This window comes from Pelophylax lessonae (assembly GCF_965119305.1).
Source record: "Pelophylax lessonae genome assembly, chromosome: 6".
Lineage (NCBI taxonomy): Eukaryota > Metazoa > Chordata > Amphibia > Anura > Ranidae > Pelophylax > Pelophylax lessonae.
Genome location: NC_138773.1, coordinates 306,866,115 through 306,887,609, shown reverse-complemented (window position 1 = coordinate 306,887,609; position 21,495 = coordinate 306,866,115). Strand labels below are relative to the sequence as shown.

At 44.4% G+C, this 21,495-nt stretch overlaps 1 protein-coding gene across 1 annotated transcript in view; it reads left to right on the top strand.

Moving 5' to 3' along the window:
* The window catches only part of VIL1 (villin 1), a 92,825-nt gene extending 79,336 nt beyond the window's left edge, over positions 1-13,489 (top strand). The window contains exons 16-20 of the mRNA XM_082260097.1: positions 1,427-1,571; positions 4,299-4,487; positions 6,604-6,672; positions 9,736-9,876; positions 13,248-13,489. Coding sequence (XP_082116223.1) covers positions 1,427-1,571; positions 4,299-4,487; positions 6,604-6,672; positions 9,736-9,876; positions 13,248-13,361 — 658 coding nt within the window. The 3' untranslated portion in view covers positions 13,362-13,489. The remainder of the gene's footprint in view (positions 1-1,426; positions 1,572-4,298; positions 4,488-6,603; positions 6,673-9,735; positions 9,877-13,247) is intronic.
* The last annotated feature ends 8,006 nt before the right edge of the window (positions 13,490-21,495 follow it).

The following is a 21,495-nucleotide window of genomic DNA, read 5'->3' as shown; positions in this document are numbered from 1 at the left end:
CAGAGATTGCATGTTCAGATTAAACAGAGGCATCAGGATTTGTATATGCATCTCTGCCTCAGTTAAACCTCCATGTCATTGCTATGCAAAGGTTTGCTGTATGAAACGTCAAAAAAACCTAATGAAATACTTTGTGAAAAAAACAGAGACACCTGGAGACCAGAGACCACATTGTCACTAGCTTGAGATGCAAAGGATTGGTTGCCATGGCTGACTCAACTTAGGCTGAAGGGCTTGGATTCCATTTATCAGTGCAATTCAACTCAGTCCTATAGGGCAGGGGTCTCCAAACTTACTGTCCTTCAGACATTAAGAGGGCCAGACTTGCCATTGGGAATAAAAAAGTCAGTGGGAGGAATGGCGCCCCATCGTTGGTGTCATTGGGAGGAATTGGGCCCCATTGTTGTGTCATTGGGAGGAATTGGGCCCCATCATTGGTGTCATTGGGAGGAATTGGGCTCCATTGTTGTATCGTTGGGAGGAATTGGGCCCCATCATTGGTGTCATTGGGAGGAATTGGGCCCCATTGTTGTATCATTGGGAGGAATTGGGCCCCATCATTGGTGTCATTGGGAGGAATTGGGCCCCATTGTTGTATCATTGGGAGGAATTGGGCCCCATCATTGGTGTCAGTGGAGGGAATTATGCCCCATTGTTGGTGTCAGTGGATGAAATAGTGCCCCAGGGGCAAGATAAATCAAGCAAGGGGCTGCATCTGGCCCCCGGACCACAGTTTGGAGATCCCCACTCTAGGGTCCCCGATATTCTGATACTATGAAAAATGATGCTTGCTTCACAATTCTGGCAAGTACAAATTCCTTGAGGCCAGGAATTGGGCTGCTCTGCTTTTTATTATCTCCAATTAAAGATCGTGGAATGCAGAACGCTTGGAGAAAAACTTGGACACCGAATGAGCCTTTTAATCAAAGTGTCCAAAATAGGAATCGTATTGGCCAACAGCAACCAAGCAGATTCAACAATCAGATTACTAGTGCCTTTTTACAGTGAAGATTTGAACTGGACAAATTGCTGTTGAATGACACAGTTCATTTTTGGCTAGATACAAAAAGTCTTGAGTGTATAGTTTCTCCAGTTGTTTTTAAAAAGATCCGGCCGCCATATGCACCCCCTAGATCAGTGACGGCGAACCTTGGCACCCCAGATGTTTTGGAACTACATTTCCCATGATGCTCACTACACTGCAGAGTGCATGAGCATCATGGGAAATGTAGTTTCAAAACATCTGGGGTGCCAAGGTTCGCCATCACTGCCCTAGATGGACAGATATACTGTATCAGGAGCTTTATCATTAGTTATCGCAGGAGGTCCATTTTCATGTTCTTATGAACGCTGATATAACCAAAGGAACAAATGATGAGGATTTGTGAGAATCTGAAGCATTTTCTGACTTTCTTTCTCCTTGAAGATTGCAGGAAGAAACCCTTGACATTCAACCTCGCCTCTTTGAATGCTCCAACAAGTCAGGAACCTTTATTGCAGATGAAATTGCAAATTTTAACCAAGATGATTTGCTTGAAGATGATGTCTTCTTATTGGATGCCTGGGATCAGGTGAGAGGGGTGGGGACCTATGGCTCCCATGTGCTGCTGTAGCTGATTTTAGCCACTTCTATACCTGGCCAATTCTGGCTTTCCTTTCCTATATGTAAAAATCATCATTTGTTTGGTAGAAAATTACTTCGAACCCCAAACATTATATATACTGTATATATACTGTATATATATATATATTTTTTTTTTTTTAGCAGAGACCCTGGGGAATAAAATGGAGGTCATTGCAATTTTTTATGTCATACGGTATATGCGCAGCAATTTTTTATGTCACACGGTATATGCGCAGCAATTTTTCATGTCACACGGTATATGCGCAGCAATTTTTCATGTCACACGGTATATGCGCAGCAATTTTTCATGTCACACGGTATATGCGCAGCAATTTTTCAAACACTTTAATGAATAAAAAAAAAAAAAACATAGCAGTAAAGTTAGCCCAATGTTTTTGTATAATGTGAAAGTTGATGTTATGCCGAGTAAATAGATACCCAACATGTCACGCTTTAAAACTGCGTACACTCGTGGAATGGCACCAAACTTTGGTACCTAAAATTCCCCATTGGCCAAGGTTTAACATTTTTTACAGGTTACCAGTTTAGAGTTACAGAGGAGGTCTTGTGCTAGAATTACTACTCTTGCTCTAACGATCGCGGGGATACCACACATGTGTGGTTTGAACACTGTTTACATTTGTGGGCGCATCTTACGTATGTGTTTGCTTCTGCGCACGAGCACGGAGGGATGGGGAGCTTTACATTTTTTTTTCTTATTTATTTAATTTTTTTATTTTTACACTGTCCATTTAAATTTCTTATTTTTGATCACTTTTTTACTGTCACAAGGAATGTAAACATCCCTTGTGTCAGTAATAGGCGGTGCCAGGTACTTTTTATGGAAGGATCGGCGGTCTATAAGACCCTAAATCCCTCCTTTGCACCTAAAAGCATTTAAAACGTCAAGTTTGGCTGTTTTGAATACTGTCATTTTTTTTTTTTTAAATCTGGTGCCTTTAGGTCTTCAGTAAACCGGAAGTGATGTCATGACATCGTATCTGGGTTACTATATCAGAGATCCGATTAAAGCTGATTCTGGCTTTGTTTGGGTCTCCAGCCAGCTGGCGGATGTGCTGGCTGGTCACTCGGGCCTCCCTATGGGGCATGAGAGCATGGGCGAGCCGCGGAAGGGGGGGGGGGGGAGGATGTCCCCTCCCGCTGCTTGTAATAGCAGCCGAGTGTCTGCTTAGCTGCATCAGCTGTTAATACAAGAAAGCTGATCGTCCGCTCTAAAAAAAATGGTATCGGGGTGATGCCTGCAGCTGCATATCATCCCAGTACAACCACTTGCAGCGGAAGGCCGCATATTTGCGTTACGTCGGCGTAAAGGGGTTAATGACAATTTAAGCCCTACCGATCTCAAATTAGATACAATTCCAGAATACTATGGAAAACCGAAAACATATCTAAAGGGATCCTTGCAGCCTTCTGTGTTCTCAGTCAAGGCCTGGAGTTCCCTAAGTGTACACTTAATGAAAGGGCTGCCATCTTCCAGGAATCTGTGATCTCCATAGATTACATACAGTATGTGCGGGAATAAAAATCACAGATTGTTCCTTGCATTGGATGCAACAATGCTGCTTCTTCAAGAGATTTACCGTGAAAGTAAGCCCATGCCCCAATATATACAACCACAACTATCTAGAGATAAAGTAGGGGTTTCTAGGCTAATTTGGGAGAAGGAAGACCAGAGAACCAATACATTAAAATTGAAACATTTATTGAATGTGTTTAAAAATTAATATACACACCGGGATGTATAAAGGCACATATAACATCCCTCATATGCAAAACGTATGTTAAAAACCACAGCACAGAAATATTTCCCTATTATGGGAGCAATACATGCTTCAAGCTGATGTTGGTGCAAGAAGTCTTTGATGATATTCGGTTTGTGGGTCCCAATGAGCCAACGCGTTTCGCATCAGGCTTCGTCAGGGCCAGAGAGACCGAGCAATACCGATATTTCTTGCTGTAACCGGAGATTAGATGACAGGTAGGGAGAATCACAGTCCCTAAGGTTAAGTATATAATTATAGATGTCAAATTATGTCTATATTACTCTCCTAGGTGGATAGTATAGAACCCCCATATAACGGTGACAATTATTCCATCTTGTCCTTTGTAAGAGTTTATTTCCTCTTTCTGGTTCATAGATCCAGGGGAAACAAGATAACCCGGGCTCGTGTGTACTAGTTCATTTAGCTCCCCTAGGGACATACTTGTCTGACTCAACCATAGAGTCCACCATAATAGGGATTGGGGAATATACCAAACGATGCCAGGTTATGTGCTTTCGAATAGTCCACTGTAATGTGGACTGTAATATATGGAGGCAGGCTTTAGAATGGTTTAGTTTAAACACCATTCAGAGTCATGATGCCCATTCATGACCCCACAAGTAGCCTCAACCTTGGTGGTTCTCCGCATGTGCCTGCCTCAATGTTCCTTCTTGTCTGCAGTTACAGTACAGGTGCTGACAAGCAGATGTATATAATGCAATGCTTACAGTATTCTGGACTTGGCCTGTGATGACAGCTGTCAAAGCACAAACAAAGGAGGATGTATTAATATGTTTTAGTAGAGCTATCCTTTAAAGTGAAAAGAATTTGTATGCCATCATTTCCAACAGTCATTTTTAGACAGCTGCTTGTGATAACTGTGCCATCAGGTCTTCTTGTGGATCGGAAAAGGTGCGAACGATGCAGAGAAGGCACAAGTTGCAGTAACGGCTCAGGAATACCTGAAGACTCACCCTGGAGGGCGGGACCTCAGCACCCCCATCGTCATCGTGAAGCAAGGGTTTGAACCTCCCACCTTCACTGGCTGGTTCCATGCCTGGGATCCATTCAAGTGGGAGGTACGTAATTCACACCTACAGAGCCATACCTACCAACCCTCAGGGTGCTAAGTCTAATATCCAAGAGGGACCTCTCATAATGTCATCAATGTTCTGTTTAGCCTCTGGGCTGAGAGTTCTTGTTAAAATGGACTATCATTTTTTTTGTTTCAGTATGCTTACAGGGTAAAACAGCAGGTAACAGAAGACAAAAGATAAGCTAGAGAGCCTGTCATTTAAAGAAAACCTATCATTTACAATGGCTTCTAGAGCACGTGTCAAACACAAGGCTGTTGGGAGGAACCCAGCCCGTGGGAGGAATCCGGCCTGTCAGGCCATTTCTTGTGGCCCTGGCACTCAGGGCTTTTTTTAGCCGGAACGTGGTGGAACATTGTTCCGCCTCCTCTAGCTCTCATCTTCCACTCCCTGCTCACCACTGTCACTTGTTAATGCAGAAGCCTTTCCTCTCAGTGGCACTCACAGATTCCTGCCTGCCCCTACACTCAGGGCAGGGACAAGAGAGATGTGGCTGCAGTGTGGGATGGGGCATCACCTGATAAGCTGCACTGTGATCCCCCATGAGTAAGAGAGAGAGGCAGAACCACCTACACTGCCAGGAGAAGGGGGGGGGGTGGGTGGAGATGAGGGCTGTGGAAGGAGATGTGTGCAGAGGCAGGGAAAGGGGGTGAGTGGTGCAAAAATCAGAGGAGGGGTAGAGTGGACAGACCGTAAAAGAGAGCTGAAAACTGCACACTCCTAAACCCTGCACTCAGTATGTAGTACGCTCCTCAACCCTGCACCCTGCACCCAGCACACCCATGAACTGTTCACTCTGCAATCTGCACACAGTGTATCCCTAAAGTTTGCACTCTGTACGTAGCACACCCCTGAACTCTGCACTCTTTACATAGTGCATCCCTGAACTCCGCACACAATGCACTCCTAGCATTTTTTGCTCCTTTAGAATCCCCTTACTGTTCAGCAGGGGGGGGGGGGGGGGTTGTGGTTGAGTTTCTGCATCTATTCTGAGAAAGAAAAAAAAGACCTGGATAATAGTCCTAGGCCCCTTTCACACTGGCCGGATCTGTTTGCTCAGCGGGGATTGCTCCGTTGATCCCCGCTGAGCAGGTGGATGACAGGTCTGTCTCCGCTCACTGTGCAGAGACGGACCTGTCCCACTCTCCTCTATGGGGAGCCACTGACATTTAAACCTAAACTATCCCACACCATTTTCCACATCCGCCTTTCCATAGAGGAGAATGGGTGGCCCGATCAGGTCTGCCTGAAAAACGGACAGTCGGACTTGATTGGTTCGATTGTGTAAAAGGGGCCTTACCGATACAACCAGCCCATAATGCTGAAGCGGCCCGCAATGAAATTGAGTTCAACACCCCTATTCTAGAAGCTTCTCAGGAGGTCTGGCACCAATAAAAGAGCAATGAACAGTATGACTGAGGAAACTGTCAGTAGCCGCTGAAAGTTGACAAAGAGCACAAAATGATATCTCTATACAAACACTTAGGACCCTCAATATGTCACAGAACTAACTCTTGCAGTATCCACTACTGTGGGTCAGTATTAGCACATGGTATCCACCGGATTTAATAATAATAATTTAATAATGTCTGCTGTCTCCAAGAAATAAAACATACAAAATATTATATGTGGCCTTTTGGTGATATCAGGGGCCCACTTGATGTCCCCTATATGAAATATTGAACACCACTGCTTCTGACTATTAAGGGGAAAGTGACAGTGCCTCTTGATATCCCAGCCCACCAGAAAAGATTTATGCACCTTCCCCATGCTCTCTTGAAGCCCTTGTTCTGTTCGGTAACTTCTGGTCATGAGACAGCCAGTCACCACACACTACCACATGAGTGGGGCATTAGGCTGACCCAGGGTGGACTGTTGCAGCAGTAGGGTGGTGAAGGAGCATGGATAAGCGAATGGACCTTACCGAGGGACAGGGCATTGTGGCCGTGTCTCTCTAAGCAGCAGCTGAAAGGTGTGGAGAAGCAAATAATAAAATGTATTATATAACTGACTGCTGTTTTAAAAATATGTGAGCACATTCATTCCTCCAGATTATTTACCTCTGTAAAAAGTCTGACGGTCTTCTCTTTACCACTTACAGAACACAAAATCTTATGAGCAACTGAAAGCTGAACTGGATGATACAGATACAATTGATGGAGTCTCCTCAGTAAGTACAAGAATCAGAAGTCCATGGTCTGTTTAACTGGATAGACGATGAAAGAGCACCAATTAGAAAAATCTAAGCAAAGCATACAATTCAGGCATCATACAGACTGAGGAAAGATTTACCCGTGTCTGCCTTTTCTTATTTGATGCTTAATAAAGTTTTGGACCTTTAGCAGAAACAGGGCAGCCATCAGAAATTTTGGGGCCCCTTACACAGCTTTATGCCAGGGCCCTCTGGGCCTTACCACCAGGTTACATCCTCCTCCTCTGCGGGGGCCTGTGAATGCATAGGATTGGCTACTAGGATGCCAGGCGGTCCTAGCAACCAATAATTTTGACAGCAGTAGCCAGTGGCAGGATGGGAGTCAGGAGCCAGTGCAGCGGGTGGCACCAGCGGGAGTCGGGACTAGTTGTCAGTGTAGGGGAGGAAAGGAACAAAAGAGGTGCCAACTTGGAGCACAGGCATCCTGAGGGACTGGGCCCCTCAGGATGCCCGGGCCCCTTACATCTGTATGGGCTGTACCCCCCTGATGGCAGCCCTGAGCAGAAAAGTCGTTGTTAGCTGTAAAAGGAGCTGTGTGGGCTGAAGCCGGCTGAAAACGGCCAAGATTTGGACACTGTAAAGGCAAGCTGAACGTACCCAAGTTGATTGATCAACCGGTCGGTCAGATTTTACATGCGATTATTGCTAGCAGCCATTATAGCAGCTAGCAGTAATCGCTGTGTTTCCCAGCGGGAACGGCTTCCCCGCCCCAATAACACAATGGCTCTGTGGGAGGGATTCCCCCCCCCATTGACAAGGATTGTGTTGACTGAGGAAGCAAGCGATTCAGGGTGTAGGAAAACAAAATTGCCTTGTCTACGGCCAGCCTAAAGCCTCGTACACACGCAACGATTATCGGCCGACCGATCGTCCGACTTTTGTCCAAGTTGTGTTTTGTTGGTTGGAATGTGCCTAGACTGCACACGAATTTTCGGCCAACAAAAATCTACTTCAGAAGTGATGTCATGTGCTGGTTAAAGCGGTTGTAAACTCTATAAAAAAAAAAATAAAAAAAAAAAAAACCTGCAAGACAAAGGCATAATGAGCTAGTATGCATTGCATACTAGCCCATTATGTGTAACTTACCTTAAAACGAAGCCCCGACACGGACCCCCGGACATCGCTGCGGGCGCTGCCATGGTCCCTCGTCGTCTCTTCCGGATTCAGCGGCTCCGGCGCGCTGATTGGCAGGAAGAGACGGCTCCGGCGCGATGATTGGCCGGAGCCGCGATGACGTCACTCCCGCGCATGCGCGCGGGAGTGATTTTTCCGGCAAGCTCCCGGCAACTTAATTGAAGGTCCCCCGGACCTTCAGAGCGCATGCGCCGCTCGCGTGAGCGGCTGCATACACTGTAAATATCTCCTAAACCATGCCGGTTTAGGAGATATTATTTGTACCAACAGGTAAGCCTTATTATAGGCTTACCTGTATGTAAAAGTGTCAAAAAGCGGGATACTACCACTTTAACTTTCCGTGTGTTTTTTCTTCTCTGAGCATGCCCAGTCTTGCTCATCAGATTTTTTTTCTGCCGAAATCTGTACTGACTGACGGAAAATCGGCCGTGTTTTGATGGCGGACAAAAATTTTATAGCCTGCACACCAGATTTTTTTCGGCCGAAAAGTTGGAGTCGGTTGTCGGAAGCATCATACTAACAAGCCGAAAATCGGCAGATCGGTCGTCGGACAAAAATTCCCTGCCGATTTTCAACGCGTGTGTATGAGGCTTTAGTCCTGTTTGGACCTCTTACATGATTTTGATATACCAAGAGAAAGATCCCCCCGACAAAATAAGCAACCAGACAATTCTAGGTGTTTAATCTCATCCTGTTGCATCTTCCATAATAAGGAAATAGAATAAAATAACCATCAGAGATGGGGAGAATCTCTCATAATAGGCACACAGTTGTGAAGATCTCGAAACCCATAATACAGAAATAAAATAAATACAACCCCCCCCCCCCCCCCAAAAAAAAAAGCTCCAAACAAGGCCACACAGTTATGCAGAGACCTCAGAAATAGAGTTCCCGAGAGGTATAAAAAATTGTCAGGTGCTTTCACGACAACATTGGAGTGGACCGATCCTTTTAAACTGAATATGCTTATAGTTCCCGGCTCCTCCTTTTCCTCATAAACATGCTTTTTTTATGCTTTGTTTAACTTATTTTAGACTAAGTGACAACATCACTGGGTCTCTGTGCAATGCAGGCAGATCATGGCAGGTGAGAGGGACTGGCAGGGCGCTTTACATAGCTTCCTGAAAACATCTCAGCACCCTGCCCCAGTACTGATCTCTGATTCAAGCAGTGAGGTGGCTCTTGACAGGAGTTATGCAGATATCAAAATGCCTTGACGGGTGTCAATCGAGGTATGGGCTTTCCTAGGAAGACTGTATTTGCATGGAGACTGCCCTAGGTAAAGCCCACATGTGATATGGAGCATCCATGATTGAAAGAACTGAAATCCATTGATTAAAAAGGGCGGATAATAGAAAATAAAGGTAAAGCTAGAAAGTAAAGAACAAGATAATGCTGGATGTCCTTTAGCTAGAAGATGAGGCAGATTATTGCTACAATTTAAATACTGTAGCTGCTGACTTTAAGAAACAAACACTTACCAGCACGTGGGGTTGTGCTGGAATTGTGGATATCGGAGCCGGCTGGGAAACTTCAGGAAGTCTCTGTGCATGCGTGAGGATGGTCCTGCAGCCTCCTGGGATGGGTAACGTATCCCAGGAGAGGGTGGTCCAAGATCATGGAATTCTCGGCTCGGCAAGTATTTAGGAAGTGCAAGTGGGTACCTGTCACAAAAAAAACCCCTAAAATGCTCATTTGTTAAGGGGGGGGAGAAGGGGATAAGCTGTGCTTTCATTTTTGAGCGGAGGTCAGCTTTAAGCAAATGTATTTCTATGTAACAGGAGAATGGGGCGGCACCTCATACCTTATGCCTATATTAGAAGGAATGATCTAGAATTCAGTTGGGGCTGATAAAATTTGTAGCTTGTGTTTTTGTTTTAATTTCAGGATTTTTCTAACTCCATATTGGATTCATTTACTGCCAAGACAAACTTGGGCTCTCTTGTTCTCACCACATACCCAGCTGATGACCTGATAAATAAGACTCCTGACGAGCTGCCACCTGGAGTGGACCCCACCAGGAAAGAGGTAATGAAAAGACAATGTATAGACTGGAGATTTTCTTAGGTAAATGGTACCTATGATACTAAAGTAAATATGTCTTGTGAGAAGTACAGAGGCCACCAGTAAAGATCTCTTCTGTAAATACTGGTTGCCTGGCAGGCTTGCTAATCCAGCGGCTTTAAAATATAAATGCAGGTTTAATTTAACATAATTAAATTGGTCCAAACAAACTATTTCCTTCAAAACAGGCGTGCTTTCTGGGAGCACTGCATGCATTATAAGCTACATACAGTATACAGCACTGACTTCCGGCAGCGGGAGGTGGACTTCCTGTCCTGTTCCTTAAACAAAATCAAGTCAGGCTGAGCATCATATCCCAAAAGTGCAGCGCTAACATAAACAAATTGCAATTGAAAAGTTTCAAAATTCAAAAGGGGAGTGATGTCCAAATTAATGAATACAGTCCCACATAAATATTGTAGAAATTTGAAAAGGAAAAAAAAGGGGGGGGGGAGGGAAATAGTGTCCAAATTAATGAATACAGTCCCACTAAAAAAATAAGTGTAAATGCTGTAGATCCACATGCAGGATATTCAAGACAGGGAAGAAGCCTCTTTCCAATGACACCAAGGGGAAGTGTGAGAAGGGGACACCTCTGTGTGTGGGTATAGCAAGCAGCTTACCAGAACTCAGTGGCTGCTCAAATAAATGAACAAGTAATTTAAACAAACCAGTGTGGTCAGAAGTTGTCGGAGTTCTGAAGTGCCTGAGTCTGTTTTTAGGAAGGGGCAGCCTCTCCAGGCAAGTTGATATATCGAATATAGTAAATGGGTGGCAGGCTTGATCCTCCTCAATTACCCCAACAAGTGTAGGTGGATATACTCGGAAAAGAAACAAAGGCCCATAGCGTAATCCCGTAAAATAAGGCAATATTTATTAAGACAAAAAGCTACTCACACGTTACAGATGAAAAACAGGCATATACAAGCTGATCCTGGGTGAAAACCGCGGCGTCCCGCAAATCTCCCAAACCGCATACAAGAATCAATGCAGCCGGCTTCGTATAGGGGGCGTGTTGACGTTACGTCTGGAGTCGCCAACGTTTCGTCATCAAAAGACGTCGTCTGGGCGTCCAGAGGTGTCCCCTTCTCACACTTCCCCTTGGTGTCATTGGAAAGAGGCTTCTTCCCTGTCTTGAATATCCTGCATGTGGATTTACAGCATTTACACTTATTTTTTTAGTGGGACTGTATTCATTAATTTGGACACTATTTCCCTCCCCCCCTTTTTTTTCCTTTTCAAATTTCTACAATATTTATGTGGGACTGTATTCATTAATTTGGACATCACTCCCCTTTTGAATTTTGAAACTTTTCAATTGCAATTTGTTTATGTTAGCGCTGCACTTTTGGGATATATTGTATTTTTGAATCACGGTTAGTTGATTTTGTGCTAGCTGCTTATATTTTTATTTTATCACTCAATTTATTGTCACATTAGCGCGGAAATTCTTCTTATTATATTTATACAGGCTGAGCATTGCTCAGCCATTCAGAGGAAGCTTTCTAATTTATGAATACAAGGCTTCCTCTGAAGGGCTGAGGAGGAGAGGTAGGTGGGTGGGTTACTTCACAATCTCCAGCTCAGCCAATCAGACCCATCCACCACTAGGAACACCTCTTCCTCTTAGAAAGCATGCAAGGCCCAAGACTGGAGCCACTGGCCTCAGCCAGAAGTGGATGGAGCTTCGATGGTCATAGGTAGGTAGGGCTAGGTAGCCAAAGTCCTACCCTACCACTGGTCGAAATGTGGGGCTCATAGCACCTATGGTTCCAGAGATACGGGGCTCCTTGTGCAGCCTATCAGAAGCTACATAGAGCGCGGCCAGTTTAAATACAAGCTGGCACACGCTGTTTGCAGCAGAATGAGAGGATGACTTCTTGTCAGAGGCACTGGGCTCAATGGACAGCTTGGAGCCTTAGACCAATGGTAAAGCACCATTGGTCCTTGCTGTTCAATAAAAAATGCTGCAGTGGAGACTCTCCTCTCACTGCAGTGTCATAGAAGGGGGCATGTGTCTAAAAGGCAAATGTTCCCTTCAAGCCCAGCCCTCTTAACTACAAGGAAAAAACATGGGTTCATGGGTATAAGGTTTACCCATAACCCCATGTTTTTCTCACACAGTTAAGAGGGAGAATCTGCTGCTGAAAAGATACTTTTTTAATCAAGCAAAATATTTTATTATTATGCTATATGTTATAACATAATTTATTATTTATCTATTTGAAATCACTGGTTTGAAGTTATAACTTCAAACTTTAGTAATTTGTCCGTTAAGCCACCTGCTAGAGTACAGTTTTTGAAAATATAGTAAATTACCTTAAAAAACAGTATATAATAATTATTTGTATATTACTTACTTACTTATGGTAAATAACCACTTGCCACCCAGGCCAATTCTGACACTTCTCTCCTACATGTAAAAATCATATTTTTTTTGCTATAACAAATGGTGGCTGTTGCAACTTTTTACGTCACACTTTATTTGCGCAGAAATTTTGGAAAAAAAAAGGTTTCATGAATAAAAAAAAAACACACTCTAATGTTAAGAAAATAAATTAATTAATAATAATTGATTGCGCTCAACTGAGACACTTAATATAGAAGTGTGAATGAAATATTCAATATCCAGCTATGGACATTTTGCAGTAATTTGTGCACCTTTTGGGGACTATTACTCCAATACTACCTGTGATTCACATTTTGGAATTATTGCACTTTATTTGCATTGTTTGCACAAATATTGCTAATTTTTGCACATTTCTCTAATATTGTATTTACCACACAGTATTCTATTTGCATTGTTTGCACATTAATGATTATTTGCACATTTAATTCATTGTGTCACTTTTATTATCACTATTATTGCACAATTTATGTGTAATTTCATTCACGTTTCTATATTAAGTGTCTCAGTTGAGCGCAATCTATTAATTATTATTAATTTTCCATCATTCCCTTTTTTGTGTTGGATTGCTGCTTCTGGTCTAGGTCATTCCTACACTTTATTAATATTTTCATCACTATTGAATATTTCAATATTTATTATTATTGATTACACACATTTAAATATTCTTTTGCGCGGGTAGTTGGGTTATACCACATTTACTTTTTCACACTCTAAAGTTAGCCTGATTTTTTTTTTTTGTATAAAACCAGCAGCATGGTCGCAAAAGGCCACGCTGCTGCTGTATGAAAGGACCCCCTAATAATGCAATGGCCAGGATTCCAGGAACAAAAATGCAGATTCTGACTTTACTGGCTGTATAATGGATTTTAGGTTATAGACTCAATAGGTAAAGACAAGGTGCCTAAACTTAGGTTCTTTCTTTCAGGACTATCTCTCCAACGAGGATTTTGAAAGAATACTTGGAATCTCAATGTCTGAATTCAAGGCTCTACCTGAATGGAAAAAGCAAAATATCAAGAAAGCTAATGGACTCTTTTGATCAAACCATGGCGTTTTACACTTTTTTTTTTTTGTATCATATTTGCTCCATCTTCTGCCTACAACAGGAACAATCAGTCTACAGAATTAAGTCATCCAGAGTCAGGCTTAGAATGTGCACAGTTAAACATGGGGAGTTTTTACAGAAAGATAAATAAAAAATTTGTATTATTCAAAAAAGTGTACTTGGTAATGTAAATGCTGATGATCGCAAAACGGGTCTTTCACTGTATGATTTCCGCCTAAAGCCTATGTCCAAGTAATCCTAAAGTTTACCCCCAAACCTTACTCTTTGCTTTCTAGATCGTATCCCAATATTTTTTTTTCCTCACTTTCTTTCTGTAGAAAGAACTATTTGTACTCACTGTAAAATATTTATCTCTATTTCTTTGGAGTCCATTGAACAACACAGAGCATCATTAACCTTCAGCAGTTATACCGCCACCTACAGAAGGCTTGGACCACTAGCAAAAAAAAACCCTGTAGGTGAGCACAGGAAAAACCTTTAGTCCCCATTCACACTAGCACGACTTGTCAGGCGACTTGGTCACCTGACAAGTCGCGGTGGGTCGCCTGCCATTGATTAGCACAGGACCCGTTCTAATAGGAGGGACACAAGTCACTCCGACTTAGAAAAAGGGTCCTGTACTACTTTGGGGCGACCTGGAGGCGACTTGCATTGACTTCAATAATATGAAGATCGTGCATGTCGCACCGAGGTCGCGGTGCACACTGTGCACCGCGACTTCACAGGTCGCCCCGGCAAGTCGTGTCGCCCCTGTGTGAATGGGTTCTTACTACTACCAAAGTGTATCAGTTTTGAAACAAAGCCGTAGTGAGAGCATGATCACAAACACAGAGGGGTAAGACCAGTGTGCCACAATGCACTCCAAGGAAAAGATTTTATGGAGAGTACAATATTCCTATTTCCTCTCATCAATTGAGGGAGTCTTTAACCTTCAGTACATCCAAAAGCAGTCCACCTGAGGGGTGTAAAACACTGCAACCAATTGCTAACAGATCCAAGAAAAAAAACCCAGAGAACTGGAGTTTGCATGTCAAAGAGCCACCTGAAGGACCTTACACTCAAAACGGGCATCAGATGAGGCCTAAACATCCGCCTGGTAGATCTTAAAGAACATAGAAGACCAGCTGACAGCCTTTCAAATCAGGGAATCATTTGATTGATGCCAGGAAGCACTCACAGATGTAGCAGAATGCACTTTGATAGAAAAAGTGGCGCAACGCGATTCTTGAAACCAAAAGAGTTTGAATGATGGTCTGTCTAAGCCACCTAGAGATGGTAAAACGAGAATACATTAGGCCCATCCAGGATGACAATTAGTGAATCTTTCTTAAAAAAAAAAAACACCAAAAAAAAAAAAACAGTGGCTTAGAGACTCCCACAACCCAATCCATATCCAGGAAATGGAGGTGAAATTTAATTTTGATGAACCAGAGTTGAATAGAGAGATGGGACAATAATGTCCTGGTTGATGTGAAAGGCAGAAAGTCAAGCCTCAACACCTTCTTGTCCTTAGGCAAGACCAAAAATGTATTTTTTTGCAAGATAAGGCCAAAAGCCTTGCAGGGGTCAAGGCTACAAAGGTGAGAGTAGGAAGGAATCTCTCCAATGAGTCCAAAGGGTCATTTCTAAAGTGCAGAAAGAGGCAGATTCAGATCCCACTGAGTCAATAGCAGAACAAACAGGGGGAGTTACATGGGAGACTCCCTGTACCTAATGCATAAGCAGCAAACAGTCTCTGAAACAAGACAGAAAGGGCACAAACCTGATAGTGCTTAGAGCCAAACACTGGTCCAGACACAGCTCCATGAAGGAATTGATTCCTCCCATGAACAAACTCCTAGGGGAGAAGCCCTGACATGCACACCAAATTAATTATGCCCTTCATTTACAATAATTGTGGAAGAAATCTTCCTAGCGTTTAGCATCATGGAATTCACAGGATTCAAGAGATGCCCCTGTCTCTGAAAACCTTGGCTTCAACAGCCATGCTGTTAAAGCCTTTAACTGTAAGGCAGGATGGCAAATCCATCTTTGAGACAAAGAATTGTGATTTTCTAGCAGAGCCCACAAAGCCTCCAGTGGGAGCCTGACCAGGTTGGCATAACCATAGTGCCTGGGCCAGTCCAGAACAATGGGAATCGCCAGAATATCCTTTATCTAGATCCTAAAGCCTCGTACACACGCGTCGAAAATCGGCAGGGAATTTTCGCCCAACGACCGATCTGCCGATTTTCGGCTTGTTAGTATGATGCTTCCGACAACCGACTCCGACTTTTTGGCCGAAAAAAATCTGGTGTGCAGGCTATAAAATTTTTGTCCGCCGTCAAAACACGGCCGATTTTCGTGCAGTCAGTACAGATTTAGACAGGGAAAAATCTAATGAGCAAGTCTGGGCATGCTCAGAGAAGAAAGAACACAAAGAAAGCAAACTAACACATGACATCACTTGTGAAGTAGAATTTTGTCGGGCGAGAAAATTTGTGTGCAGTCTAGGCACATTCCAACCAACAAAACACCACTCTGGACAAAAGACGGACGATCGGTCGGCCAATAATCGTTGCGCGTGTACTAGGCTTTAGAAGACAAGCCTGTCCAGTTTGGGGTTTAACTTTGGGGACTGGGAAGAACACCAAGATATAGAGACCACTACTCTGGGTCCAGGGGCTGTCAGCTGAGGAAGTATGCCTGCTAATGTCTGCTGGGGACGTACAATGTAGGGAAAGTGGGAACGTGAACTTTTGCCCAGGAAAGAATCCTTTTTACTTCCCTTGCATTGTTGAGACTTTTAGTTCCTCTCTAATAGTTAATTTTTGCCACTGCAGTGGTGGTATCAGACTGAATGCTGATTGGATGATCTTTCTGTCAGATGGTCCAACACTACAAAGTTCTGGCGAAGGCTTCTAACCGCTTAAAGGTTGCCTCTTGTAATGGTAGGGTGATTGCTTTATTAAGGAGGGACACTGCCGTATCCAGTGGGGGTAGATTAATTTTTTACAACCACCTCCACAGATGGGTACAAGACTAATAAATGCTTGGGGGCATAAGAAGCTTATCAGAGTGTCTCCACAAGATATAGAGAAAGAAAGCGTTGGAAAAGTTAGTGCATCCTCAAAAAAGTTGCAGTGGATTAAAACTCTTCAGAGGCAAGCTCATTAAAGCACTGGAGCAACTAATGCCCCGTACACACGTGCAGATTATCTGAAGACTTTTGTCTGCAGACTTACCAAAACCATATAATATGAGGTCAAACCTAAACACTTTCAATTTGTATGCAATCCGGCAGGCCCTTGCACTACATAGAAAAGGTAAGTCTGCAGACAAAAGTCTTCAGATAATTTGCACGTGTGTACGGGGCATAAGAATTTGCCTCAGCACCTAAGGGCTCAGAAGCCACTAATGGCACTTTTCCACTGCAAGTACCGGCTCGGCTCTACTCGGCCCAGTTTGGTTTTCCACTGCATAGTACGGTGTTGGAACGGTTCGGTACGGTTTGCATTTCCACTAAAGTAGTACTAAAGTAAGTGGGTGGGATAACAACGATTCTCTGACCAATCAGTGGCTAGTAGTGACAAACAGTCAAGGCTGCATGCAAAGGATTGTGGGATATGGTACCGGTACGGCCCTGTTGGAACCACAACTGAGGTGGTACTGTTTAAGCGAGCCGTACCGTTCGGTTCCATGTAGTGGAAAAGCGCCGCCGTACCAAACCGTTCCTACACCGTACCATGCAGTACCAGCAGTGCAAAAGCAAGCCGAACCGTTCGGTTCCATGCAGTGGAAAAGCGCCATATGGCAGATCAAATACATAATCTGCAAAAGAAGGTGTCAGAGCACTTCTGAGGCCTCTGAGTGGGTGCTTTGAGTCAAAAAGACGTAAAACGGAATTAGAAATCTCAGCCATGGAGTAAAAATATCAGTCAAAATAGGCAAATAGGAACCGGCCACAGCCAGTGGAGATAAAGTGGACTCTGATGACTGACTAGACCAGCGTATCTCAACCTTTTTCCAGTCAGGGTGCCCTTGAAAAGTATTTTCAGTCTCAAGGCACACCAGTCTAAGGGCTTGGTTCATATTACTGTGGGTTGGGAACGTGTGCAAAATTGCATTAATTTCCGAAATGCAGAAAAGTAGGCTGCTCTGTAGCAGACATGCAGGGGTGACATTAATTCTTAACAGTACCCCCACACTTTGGCAAATGCAGCGCGCTTTCAGTGCAGTGCATTTAAAAAAAAAAAAAGGGGGGGTGGTGACTTTCCCTGCATTTTAGTGGGTAAGGCAGCCCTAAACGCAGCATGTAGACACAGATGTGAAACAAGAACTTATTCCCTGGAGGTTGGGGGGGGGGGGCAGTAAAACTATGTGATTGAGCCATGTTTTTTACCAACTGCTCCCTCTTTAGGTGCAGAGGCAGTATTCGCTCCGCAACCACATGATTTAAACGCAGCTGCGGCAGTGTTGCTGCATTTAAGGGGCTAAAACAGGCAGTGGGGAGGCGACATATCGCCTTTTCACCGCATGTCAAATGCCTCTGAAAAGTGATCTGAGCATGCATTGATTTTCAGAGTGGTAGCAGGGTCTGACATTGTGAATGAGCCCAAAAAAAAAAAAAAAAAAAAAAAAAGCAGTTATGATCATGCAGTAGAAGGAATCAGAATTCAAAGTACATAGACACATATAAACGTATACGTGTGTGAACGTCTTGGAATTTACTGGTTATCCCATAAGATGTGTGCTGATCCCAACAATTGACAAAAACAAGGTGCTTAAGCTGATAACACAAAAACAATTATAATTTCTCAGGTTGTGTTTATTGAATATATACCTATTAAACATTCACAGTGACAGAGGAAAAAGTAAACAAACCCATAGAGGATTACTTCAAGTTAATTGTAGTCAGTAGTTTGCACACCTGGAGTCCAATTATTGAAATGAGTTTGGAGGTGTAGTTTAGAGCTACTATGATAAAAGACACTCATACATTTTACATTTTAAGATTGCTGTTCATAAGAAGCATTAGCCAATGTTAACTATTCCTCACAAAAAAAGAGTTCCCTGAAGACATACAATCAAGATTAGTTGATCTGCATAAGACTGAAAGAGATACAAAGCGATCTCAAAGTGTCCAGGCATCCATCACTAGACAGTTAGACAAACTGTCTATAAATGGAGAGAGTTTAGTAGAGTGGCTACTCTTCCTAGAAGTGGGTGCCCAGCCAAGATGATTCCCAAGGCACAACACAAAATTCCGAATGAGGTAAAGAACAGCTAAAGGCTTAAAGCGGTAGTAAACTGCATTTTTTTTTTGTCTTACCGTAAAATCCATTTCTCTGATGTTCATTGACGGACACAACTCGTCATCTTCTTGACTGTAGGGTTATACTGCCCCCTACAGAAGTAGGACACTAGGCAGAGAAAAAGCTTGAACACGCCTATGGGGCAGTCCCTGGGGGTATACTCCCACTTCCTGCTATAGGTATTCAATTTTGTAACAAGGCGTGTCAGAAAGAAAAAAAAAAAACTCCATAGAGGGGTGGGTGCTGTGTCTGTCAATGATCATCAGATAAATGGATTTTACGGTAAGAGAAAACTCCCATTTTCTCTTTCGTTCATTGACGGACACAGCTCTTCATCTTCTTGACTGTAGGGACGTCCCAAAGCAGTGTCATACATGAGGGGTGGGAACAGCAGAAAAACTGGATTTTGTCTTACAGTAAAATCCTTTTCTCTGAGGTTCACTGACAGACACAGCACCCACCCCTCTATGGATTTTTTTTTTTTTCTTTCTGACCCTTGGGCTTATGCTGCTCTCTCTTCAGGAGTCGGACTAGGCAGTGTCAGAAGAATACATAACTCAATCCAACAGAGGGCCAGGTGCTGTGTCCGTCAGTGAACCTCAGAGAAAAGAATTTTATGGTAAGACAAAAATTTAGTTTTCGCTTTCGTTCACTAGCCGAAACAGCTCCATGTCTTCTTAGACCCTTGGGATGACCCAAAGCAGTATCAACATGAGGGGTGGGAAAAACACAGCAATACATATAATTCCCAGCAAGGGCTAAACATAGCCAACCAGGAACTGGAGCTCACCACCTGGAAAAAAAAATACACCCTCAAGAGGCGGGAGCCTCTGCAACTGCAGCCTGCAAAACGTTGCGGCCGAATGCAGCATCCGATGATGCAAGCACATCCACCTTCTAAAACTTTGTGAATGTGTGTACAGACAACCATGTAGTTGCCTTGCACACCTGAACCACTGAGCGCCCTCGTAGAATGCACCTTTGACAGGGAAAGGAGGAACCTGACCCTTAATAGAATAGGCCTGCACCACCATCTACCTGATCCATCTGGAAATGGTCGCAGCAGATGCAGCCTGCCCCTTACAAGGTCCATCCGTAAGAACAAGGAACGCCTGACAGGGTCGTAACACCACTTTGTCCCTGTGAACCACCAGGTAAGGTGACCAACAGGACAATGCAGCCAACTCCAACACCCTACGCGCAGAAGTAATAGCAACCAAAAAGGCCACCTTCTGCGACAGAGTGAGCAAAGGAAGTTCACAAATGTTTTCAAAAGGAGGCTATTGAAGTACCGACAGTACCAAATTGAGGTACCAGGGATCGCACCGGAGGAGCCAGATGGCTAACCCCCTGCACAAAAAGGGTGAACCAAGGACTTCACCGCCAACGGCCTTTAGAAAAATATGGCCAAAGCGGGGATCTGGCCCTTGATGGTGCTCAGAGCCAAACGTTGATTTACATCTAGTCGTAGAAACTCCAACAGACGAGACACAGAAAAGGAATGGGGAAAACTCCCCCCCCCCCCCCCCCCCCCCCCGTGGCTCACACCAAGTAATGTACGCCTTCCAAACTTGATAAGCCTTCCTGGAAGTATATTTCAGAGGTTTCAACAGTGTAGGAATCACCGACTCCAACAGCCCTCTGTTCTTCAGCACCTGGCTTTCAATAGCCAGGCCGTAAAAGACAGCAACTGTAAAGAAGGGTGGAAGATTGGTCCCCTAGACAGAAGATCGTACCTGAGAGGAAGTTTCCAAGGGACGTCTGCTACCAGCCTTACCAGGCCTGTGTACCAAGACCGGCGAGGCCAGTCTGAACACTCCAGGTGCGTGGACGCAGACCCAGTAGGGTCACTATATACTAAGCTCACCCCGAAAAACAATCAGAGGAGGCCGCCGACTGCGATTCTGCAATGGACCACCTATTGGATCCAGCATAAAAACAAGGGGGGTGGGTCGCCCTCCTGAGGACATAGGGGGGGCCACCCACTGACGCAGAAGCACAGGCAGGGTACCCTTATTAAAACAGGTCAGGTGTCCCACAAAATAATGGCGGCAAGGATATGTCATTAAAAAAAAATGAAGCGCCCCCACAGCACTATAGGCCGCAAGCCCCTGCCTATATTTTTGTGGAGGCCCAGCTGCAATTGCACAGATCTTCAGCCCGGCAGGTGGCCAAAAAAAAAAAAAAAAGAGACCCCCCCCTCCCCCAAAGGCAGCGCCTGACTCAGCCGCATTGCCTAGTAGGCCGTAGCCTAAATTCTTGAAGGCACCCAGCCGCCAGGACACAAGCCCCAGCAAAGCCAACCACCCAGGGGCAGTGGAGAGGAAAGGGGACGCCGAAACAGGAGGCAGTGGCATCAGCCACCCTCTCAGGGACTGCCTCACATAGTTTCCAGTGAGTAGGCCGCAAAGCTGCAGCCTAAATTTTTGTACAGGTCCGGTCGTGTAAGGCGCATACCCGCAGATGTTAAAACATACGCTCTCCCAGCCCAAACACCTGCCGCAGGGAGCCCAGAGGACATACCTGCCTAGTCACCAACCCCCAGGGGCCAGCTCATAACCTCAGGGGAGGGGGGGGGGCACAAAGACCCACAGTGACCAAAATTTTAAAAGGGCTGGGGGGGCGATGGGAACCCGGGGGTACGACCATCCCAGGGAGGGGCCCACGTCCACCCCAAAACCCTCCAGAGGTAGAGGGGGGGACAGCTACTTACCACACCAGGCACCGCTCCATCGTAATGTGGGTGCTGTCGGCCAGGAGGAAAAGCTGTGACCCAGGTCAAAGCCAGTTTGTATGCGCCCTCGCGAGATGTC